Consider the following 9,997-nt stretch of genomic DNA (forward strand, 5'->3'; position numbering starts at 1 on the left):
TATTTCATGAGCAGATATGGTTGTAATAACTATAGTGCTCTATTATGTGTACATGTGTACGGTGGGCGGTGTCGAACCTTGCCGTGAGAGCCGCTACTTATGCTGCATTCACGTGCTAGCCGGTACTAGGAAACTCGGAAATGTTCGACTTTCTGACTGGTTGAACGCGGCACGTCTGTAGCTATAAACAATTAGTAAATCGGACCTTTCCGAGTTTTCTCGATCCGACGTGCGCGTGAACGCAGCAAAAATCGTTTCTTTCTTGGTCTTGGGTTGGTGCTCAGAGGGGAAAGAGCGCTTATGGAATTTGTGGTTACATAGTATTTCCTCGGGTAACTCGATGCGCTGGAAGGGGGAAGGCAAAGATCCCTCCTTGCCGACAACGCATTGAGACTTCCAGAAATCTCTCCTTCTGAAGACGTTAGAAAGAGGAAAATGGCCTCTAAAGTTACAATCGATGGAGTAAGTTTTGTATAGACAGAATATATGGAACCGTTACGTGTAGCCGCCTAGTAAGCAGAGGTTGCACTGTCTACATCAACATAGAACATGAAATGTATGTCATTTCAGCTGCAGAAACGGAGAAAGGAGGCATTGGACGACTGCCACAATATTTCTATCATCGGGGAGTTATTTTTTGTCACCAGAATGGAATGGTAAATTGTGCATTTTCATGTAAACTTTCAGCAGGATTATAGCACACAAGTTGACAAGTGTTTGTGTTTACTTTATTGAAACAGACAGATTGGGCATTTGTCTTTCTGAACAGTTACGTCATAACCTACTGCGGAACTATTTTTTTCTTCTCAAACAAAGCGTTTTTATGGATAATCACTGATCAGTTATTTCATCTGAAAACTGGACACAACGTCAGAAAGACAGAGGACTTCAGGCAATGCCTCTCTCACCGATCTTCTTATACCCATTGTAGGTTTTTCTTTGACACTGCAAAAATGAAACAGACACTGCATCTCTGTGTGTTATGGCTGCTGCTGGTATGGAGCACAGGGGCCTCTGACAGGAGAACCCTCAAAAGGACAATCTTACGACGAACATCCCTCCAGGGGGGGATTTTTAACAGAACACAAAATGTGCTGAACTCTGACAGTATTGCTCCTTCCGCTGGTGGTATAAATGTATCCCCTATGACGAGCCATCGTGACAGAATGCAGAGAGATGAGAAAGCTGAGCCTCCAAGAAGAGGAAAAGAACCACCAAGCAGAAGGATGATGCCAAGCAGAAGAATACCCCAACAACCAAAGAAACCCATAAACCAGGTTGGCAGTGGCACTGGCACATCTCAAGACAACAGTAAACCAGTGACAGGGGAGGCGGTTCAGCCTCAGTCCACACCAGCCCGCACCGTCCCCGGCAGCGCAGGCTCCCTCAACGTCCCCGGCAGCGCAGGCTCCCGCACCGTCCCCGGCAGCGCAGGCTCCCTCAACGTCCCCGGCAGCGCAGGCTCCCTCACCGTCCCCGGCAGCGCAGGCTCCCGCACCGTCCCCGGCAGCGCAGGCTCCCGCACCGTCCCCGGCAGCGCAGGCTCCCTCAACGTCCTGGCCAGCTTCGCAGGGAAGAACCGGGTCCTGGTCATCTCCGCCCCACATGACTCAGACGGTTACTATCGCCTGATGATGACCCTCCTCAAGTCGGACGTCTACTGCCAGATGGCGGAGCGGCACATGCAGATGATAGTGATGTTCCACCAGGAGGGAGAGCGAGGCGGGAAGGTGCGGCGGGTCAACGCCAAGGGACAGGTGACGGAGGAGCCCCTGGATACGGTCCTCATCCCCAGGCTGATGAACTTCCTGAAGCTGGAGGAGGGGAAGTTTGGCATGGTTCTCCTGAGGAAGACCCTCCAGGTGGAGGAGAGGTATCCGTACCCAGTCAGGCTGGAGGCTATGTACGAGGTGATGGACCAGACCCACATGCGCAAGCTGGAGAAGGCCAGGCAGAGAGGCTTCGTGCAGAGGTGCAAGGCGGCCGGTGTTGAGGGCCAGGTGGTTGAGTCTCAGGGCCAGGAGGTATTGACCACGGGGTCAGAGGTCACAGTGAACTCTACAGTGGAGAGGGTGCCAGTGAGGAAAGGGGTGCAGAGACCAGCTCAAGGACCAAAGGCTGTGACAGTTACCACAACCCGACCAACCACAAAACCAACTATGACCACAAAGGCAACCACAATTACAACAAAGCCAACCACAACCACCACAACTAAACCAACAAGAACAAAAAAAAGAAAAACTACAACCACAACAAAACCACCACCAACAACAAAAACAACCACAATCATAACTACAGCAAAGCCAACCACAACCACCACCAGAAAAACAACCACGACCACAACAAAACCAACAACTACTACAACGACCACAAAAGTAACCACCACAACAAAACCAACAACCACGACCACCACCACTATAAAACCAACCACCACAACAAAACCAAAAACTACAACAACACGACGAACCACAACCACCACAACAAAACCAAAAACTACAACAACACGACGAACCACAACCACCACAAAACCCACAGTTCCGAAGCCCTTGGACCCCCAGACAACACCGCACTGGGACCTAGAGGTCCCCACCACAGACAAATCCTCCTACATCCTCTCAGAGACCCACAAAAATGGCATAGATGACGTTACAGAATCCCACAGAGACCAATATGAAGAAGACACAACCGACGATACCAAACATGGCCGACAAGTTGTTACCTCTCCAACTCAGCTCACTAACAACAAACCAACTGAAGAAGGGGAAGAGCTGGGCAGTGAACTTAAGGTTGACTCTGATGCACAGGTGGAAACAGCTTCCCCCAAGAAGAGCAAGGTTAAGCGGCCTGTCAATGCAGAGAGGAAGAAAAAGGCTGATAAATCAGGCAAAAAGAGTAAAGCAGACAAGAAAAGGTTGAAGGCTACTAAAGACAGTGATGGGGGCTTCTATCGTGGCAGGAGACCAGGGAAGAAGGCCGCTATTAACCAGGAGAAAGAAGCAGACAACAAGAGGCCCCCCACAAAACAGCCAAACCTCTTAGTATCCTTTTTTGGTCATTTTGAGAAGAGACGACGTCTACTTGTGAGTATTCTGTTGTATTACATAAATGTATTGATTAAATCTGATATGAAGCAGGCATATTGGTACACTAGAACAGAATATAACTAAATAGAATGGAATAGAACCGAACAGAATAGAATAGAATAGAACTGAATAGAACAGAACAGAACTGAACAGAATAGAATAGAACTGAATAGAACAGAACTGAACAGAATAGAATATAACTGAATAGAACAGGACAGAACTGAACAGAATAGAATAGAACTGAATAGAACAGAACTGAACAGAATAGAATAGAACCGAACAGAATAGACACATGATACAACAGTCACTTTTCTTTCCCTCCCAGGTGATCAGTACTCCAGACGAGGAGAATCCTATGTACACGCAGCAGAGAGATGAGTATCTGGAGCATGTGTGTGAATTGGGTGTCAGAAAAATCTCTCTTATCACCATCTTTGGCTCTCTGACCAATGGCACCATGAAGATGGACCATTACCAGGCTGGTAAGTAAAGTTTTGAACTTTTTGTTGCTAATTTTCAATTCTATTTTACTCTGATGACAAGTGTAATACAAGTTTGTGGTTACAGAGAAGGATCAGCCTCTGAAAGGCATGAAAGACGAGGACTTCACAAACCAGCCCCTCATCAGAGCCTTGAGGAATGAGTTGGGACTGATATTTGACGACTACTATATGGTGCTGACCGACTTTGATATGAAAGTGAAGGTTGGTTGGCCTTGTTTCCCTATAAAGCTTACTGCGGTATAATTACAATGTGTTATTGTATACTGCTACTTAGTATTGTGCATCCTGGATGACCTTCTTATTTTGATGAAAGAGCGTTTAACCTTTCGGTCCTATGTCTGAGTGAAAATCCACCATTTCGGTTGAGCGCTTCAATAGCTCCATTTTACTGCAGTGAATTGATACAGTATCATCCGTAACACTTTTTTCTGCCTAAAGATGGGTGATATGGTTTTCTGTCCCCATTCACAGCAAGAATATGAGGTGCCCATCGCCATGACGGCTGTGTTTGACTACATAGACACATTCTCTTCTCGCATCAAGGAGATGGAACAGCAGAAGAGGCAAGGAGTGACGTGTAAGAAAGAAGACAAATCCAAATCTCTGGAGAACTTCCTCTCACGGTACTAGTGGGCTTTTCTTATTATCTAGGACGATGCAATTGCAATATAAGACTGTGTGACTGCAGTTTCAAGTCAACACAACTGACAAATACACTCGCCTAAAACTGACACTGACATCCTGTGTGCTCCTGGTCGAACATGTATATGCAAATAAATAAAGAAATGCATTTGTAACCTTTTTGTTCTTCTCAAAGGCTTGTGGAATTTTGTTTGTATATATTTGATGCCATTGTTTGTTCTGTGTTTATATTTCTCTAGGTTCCGCTGGAGACGCAGGCTGTTTGTGATCTCCTCCTCTGACGACGAGGAATGGGCCTATCAGCAGCAGCTCTACGCCCTGACTAGCCAGGCCTGCAATCTGGGTGAGTAGTGCTGTCACGCTGTTGTCTCAGGCCTGTACGGTACATTAGACGTTTGTTGATGATTTCACTGGGGCCCCTAAGTGTTTGTCTTGGCTGCTTCACTCCCTTCTGCGGAGATGTTCAGAATGTGTGGCCACACTTTGGTCAACTAGGGTGACAGGTAGCGTAGCGGTTAAAGTGTTGGGCCAGTAACTGAAAGGTTGCTGGTTTGAATACCTGAGCCGACAAGGTAAAAATCTGCCAATGTGCTCTTGAGCAAGGCTCTTAACCCTAATTTACTCTAGGGGTGCTGTACTACTATGGCTGACCCTGTAAAACAACACTTTTCACTGTTCCTATCTGGTGTATGTGATAATAAAACATGATCAAAAAATGTTTTGCCTGTTACGTTCAAGAGCAGACATATTTCCTGAATAACTCACCAGCTCACTCTGATCCTCAAGCTTATAGAGATAGTGCAGGGAGGGTTATCTCTCAAATACCACTCCTGAAACACACTGTCCTCATCCCTTGTTGTTACTGTCTGTCACTGTTGGTCACTGTTGGTCCAACGAGCCATGCTGTACAAGCATCAGGATATATCTGTTCAGAGTTCAAATGAACTACTAACAGAACTATTAACAGAAGATAATCTCATGGAATGTCAACGTATTTGTAGCTTGCAGAGTCTGTCACAATTAGTTTTAACTGTTGCGAAATATGTAACAAACTGCATTAGCTATGCAAACAAACAAAACTGGATTTTTTGGTGTTTAGCTATAACATGCCTGAATTGTTCAGGTTAGAAAATAGACACCACTCTAAAGCTGGGTTACGATAGAGGTCTCTTGAGACTCGCCAGAATGTTTGGTATTTGGTTTTGAGCCTGTTGTAGACAATGTGGTCAACTACTCATGTTGGTCTCGTACTGATGAAAAACAGGGTTCTTAGTTTGGGAGGACAGGCTATTGTTTAGCTGCCAACACAGTCTTTCTGTGGAGGACATTAATAGTACTGGGATGAAATCTGCAAATTAGAAACATTTGTCATTTGGGAAAGGAATCTAGCGAGCACAGTGAAAGGAACTAAACAAGACCGTTGAGCTTCAGTTGTATGCATGTCTTTAGTACTTCTACTGGGAAATGTTTCATGGACTCAGTTTGGCCACATTGCAGAAATTGGGCTCTGTCTCTCAGACAGAGAGAGAGGTCATTCTGCGTAGTATAATACTGTACCCTCCATTCTGTGTAGTATAATACTGTACCCTCCATTCTGTGTAGTATAATACTGTACCCTCCATTCTGTGTAGTATAATACTGTACCCTCCATTCTGTGTAGTATAATACTGTACCCTCCATTCTGTGTAGTATAATACTGTACCCTCCATTCTGTGTAGTATAATACTGTACCCTCCATTCTGTATAGTATTATACTGTACCCTCCATTCTGTATAGTATAATACTGTACCTCCATTCTGTGTAGTATAATACTGTACATTCTGTATAGTATTATACTGTACCCTCCATTCTGTATAGTATTATACTGTACCCTCCATTCTGTATAGTATTATACTGTACCCTCCATTCTGTATAGTATAATACTGTACCCTCCATTCTGTGTAGTATAATACTGTACCCTCCATTCTGTATAGTATTATACTGTACCCTCCATTCTGTATAGTATTATACTGTACCCTCCATTCTGTATAGTATTATACTGTACCCTCCATTCTGTATAGTATTATACTGTACCCTCCATTCTGTATAGTATTATACTGTACCCTCCATTCTGTGTAGTATAATACTGTATCCTCCATTCTGTATAGTATTATACTGTATCCTCCATTCTGTATAGTATAATACTGTACCCTCCATTCTGTATAGTATTATACTGTACCCTCCATTCTGTGTAGTATAATACTGTACCCTCCATTCTGTATAGTATTATCAAATCAAATTTATTTATATAGCCCTTCGTACATCAGCTGATATCTCAAAATGCTGTACAGAAACACAGCCTAAAACCCCAAACAGCAAGCAATGCAGGTGTAGAAGCACGGTGGCTAGGAAAAACTCCCTAGAAAGGCCAAAACCTAGGAAGAAACCTAGAGAGGAACCAGGCTATGTGGGGTGGCCAGTCCTCTTCTGGCTGTGCCGGGTGGAGATTATAACAGAACATGGCCAAGATGTTCAAATGTTCATAAATGACCAGCATGGTCGAATAATAATAAGGCAGAACAGTTGAAACTGGAGCAGCAGCACGGTCAGGTGGACTGGGGACAGCAAGGAGTCATCATGTCAGGTAGTCCTGGGGCATGGTCCTAGGGCTCAGGTCCTCCGAGAGAGAGAAAGAAAGAGAGAAGGAGAGAATTAGAGAATGCGCACTTAGATTCACACAGGACACCGAATAGGACAGGAGAAGTACTCCAGATATAACAAACTGACCCTAGCCCCCCGACACATAAACTACTGCAGCATAAATACTGGAGGCTGAGACAGGAGGGGTCAGGAGACACTATGGCCCCATCCGAGGACACCCCCGGACAGGGCCATTCTGTATAGCTAATGCAGTTTGTTACCCTCCATTCTGTATAGTATAATACTGTACCCTCCATTCTGTATAGTATTATACTGTACCCTCCATTCTGTATAGTATAATACTGTACCCTCCATTCTGTATAGTATTACACTGTACCCTCCATTCTACTACCCTGTATAGTATTATACTGTACCCTACATTCTGTATAGTATTATACTGTACCCTCCATTCTGTGTAGTATTATACTGTACTCCATTCTGTGTAGTATTATACTGTATCCTCCATTCTACTACCCTGTATAGTATTATACTGTACCCTCCATTCTGTATAGTGTTATACTGTATCCTCCATTCTACTACCCTGTATAGTATTATACTGTACCCTCCATTCTGTTTAGTATTATACTGTACCCTCCATTGTGTGTAGTATTATACTGTATCCTCCATTCTATTACCCTGTATAGTATTATACTGTACCCTCCATTCTGTATAGTATTATACTGTATCCTCCATTCTATTACCCTGTATAGTATTATACTGTACCCTCCATTCTGTATAGTATTATACTGTACCCTCCATTCTATTACCCTGTATAGTATTATACTGTACCCTCCATTATGTATAGTATTATACTGTACCCTCCATTCTACTACCCTGTATAGTATTATACTGTACCCTCCATTATGTATAGTATTATACTGTACCTGTATCCTCCATTCTACTACCTGTATAGTATTATACTGTATATTGTGTGTAGTATTATACTGTACCCTCCATTCTACTACCCTGTATAGTATTATACTATACCCTCCATTCTGTATAGTATTATACTGTACCCTCCATTTTACTACCTTGTATAGAATTATACTGTACCCTCCATTCTGTATAGTATTATACTGTACCCTCCATTCTGTGTAGTATTATACTGTATCCTCCATTCTACTACCTTGTATAGTATTATACTGTACCCTCCATTCTACTACCCTGTATAGTATTATACTGTATCCTCCATTATGTATAGTATTATACTGTACCCTCCATTCTGTATAGTATTATACTGTACCCTCCATTCTGTATAGTATTATACTGTACCCTCCATTCTGTGTAGTATTATACTGTATCCTCCATTCTACTACCTTGTATAGTATTATACTGTACCCTCCATTCTACTACCCTGTATAGTATTATACTGTACCCTCCATTATGTATAGTATTATACTGTACCCTCCATTCTACTACCCTGTATAGTATTATACTGTACCCTCCATTATGTATAGTATTATACTGTACCCTCCATTTTACTACCTTGTATAGAATTATACTGTACCCTCCATTCTGTATAGAATTATATTGTACCCTCCATTCTGTATAGAATTATACTGTACCCTCCATTCTGTATAGTATTATACTGTACCCTCCATTCTGTGTAGTATTATACTGTACCCTCCATTCTACTTCCCTGAATAGTATTATTTGGGCTCCTTAGTGGCGCAGCGGTTTAAAGCTGTGCATCTCGAGGCGTCACTACAGACACTGGTTCAATTCCAGGCTGTATCACAACCGGCCGTGATTGGGAGTCCCATAGGGCGGCACATAATTGGCCCAGTGTCGTTAGGGTTTGGCCGGGGGTAGGCTGTCATTTTAAATAAGAGTTTGTTCTGAGCTGACTTGCCTAGTTAAATTAAAACCACTGCTTACACCTATATCCATACCTTCACATGTACTAGATATCTTTGGGAAGGCGCTAGGGCTTTGTTTGAAAGGGGTTTGATATTAGGCGTAAGAGGTGCAGTGGTGTAATGTGAAATGACGTGTTTTCACCTGGCTCTACTCAGGCCTGCGCCACTTGTCTGTGCTGAAACTGATTGGAAAGGACATGGAGGATATGGGCGGGACCCTTGAGCTATACCCAATCAACGGTAAGAAACAGTTACTGTTCCCATTTTGGTGGGAAAATCCTGAGCTTATATAACTGAAGATTTGATTTAGGTTTAAGTCTTCTTCTTCTTCCATTCTTCTTCTAAACATTGTTGTTCTTAATGTATGAAATCAATTCAAGTTAACCCCTCAACCCTGCCTGTGTCACAGGGACTGCCACTGTGGAACGTGAGGACGTTTCTCCCTCTCTGGTGCAGGACATCAGGAACTACTTCCAGGTCAGCCCAGAGTACTTCTCTATGCTGCTGGTGGGGAAAGACGGCAACGTCAAGTCCTGGTACCCGTCTCCCATGTGGTCCATGTCCATCATATATGACCTGGTTGACTCCATGCAGCTCCGCAGACAGGAGATGGCTATCCAGCAGTCCCTTGGCATGCGCTGTCCTGAGGATGAGTATGGGGGCTACGGTCATGACAGAGACCCGGATGGTTACCACCGTGGATATGGTTACTAAAGGATTGAGAATAGGATGTTCCCCTTAGGATGTGTTAAATTTTCTATTGAGGCCTGGTTGTGGCCTTGTCCCATGAACTATATGAAGCCATTGTATGAATGGCATTTCTTGAAGGCTTTTTTTTGCATTTTGATAACTGTGACGTTGTTTTATAAGAATTGACTTTTCTATAATAGATTTTGAAAATGCAGCATACTTTTTCTTCCATATATTTTTGAATGTATGATTTGTTTCACAGGGAGAATGGAGATTTCAGATTAAAAACATTTGGCAATTGCCTTTTATGTTGTGCATATATTTGTTATCTTGTATGGAGATATACCGGTAACTGCCCAAATAAAGGAAACACTTGAGTAAATGAGGGATACAAAGTGTATTGAAAGCAGGTGCTTCCACACAGGTGTGGTTCCTGAGTTAATTAAGCAATTAACATCCCATCATGCTTAGAGTCATCAATCAGATGTCACAAATTGTTTATACAGAAACACAGCCTAAAACCCCAAAAAGCAGGCAATGC

The 9,997-nt window shown here is 43.3% G+C and overlaps 1 protein-coding gene across 2 annotated transcripts; it reads left to right on the plus strand.

The window, feature by feature from the left end:
- Positions 1-226: 226 nt before the first annotated feature.
- Positions 227-9,758, plus strand: ccdc80l1 (coiled-coil domain containing 80 like 1). Of its 2 annotated transcripts, XM_065023311.1 has the most exons (9): positions 231-656; positions 932-1,380; positions 1,543-3,080; positions 3,409-3,565; positions 3,651-3,787; positions 4,058-4,209; positions 4,468-4,571; positions 8,923-9,006; positions 9,176-9,758. In XM_065023311.1, exons 1-9 carry the CDS (start codon positions 550-552, stop codon positions 9,478-9,480), a joined length of 3,033 nt encoding a protein of 1,010 aa, XP_064879383.1. In that variant the 5' UTR covers positions 231-549; the 3' UTR covers positions 9,481-9,758. The 2 variants fall into 2 exon arrangements, with proteins under 2 accessions (XP_064879382.1, XP_064879383.1); XM_065023310.1 differs by having other exon boundaries at positions 227-656; positions 932-3,080.
- Positions 9,759-9,997: the final 239 nt, after the last annotated feature.

This window comes from Oncorhynchus nerka, linkage group LG2, assembly GCF_034236695.1.
Source record: "Oncorhynchus nerka isolate Pitt River linkage group LG2, Oner_Uvic_2.0, whole genome shotgun sequence".
NCBI classification, from domain to species: Eukaryota; Metazoa; Chordata; class Actinopteri; order Salmoniformes; family Salmonidae; genus Oncorhynchus; species Oncorhynchus nerka.

Bases quoted from the DNA above. Each gene is read 5' to 3' on its own strand.
- ccdc80l1 (XM_065023310.1), top strand. From the start codon at position 550: ATGAAATGTATGTCATTTCAGCTGCAGAAACGGAGAAAGGAGGCATTG. The intron at 3,081-3,408 runs GTGAGTATTCTG...TTTCCCTCCCAG, and splicing joins AGAAGAGACGACGTCTACTT to GTGATCAGTACTCCAGACGA. The intron at 9,007-9,175 runs GTAAGAAACAGT...CCTGTGTCACAG, and splicing joins TGAGCTATACCCAATCAACG to GGACTGCCACTGTGGAACGT.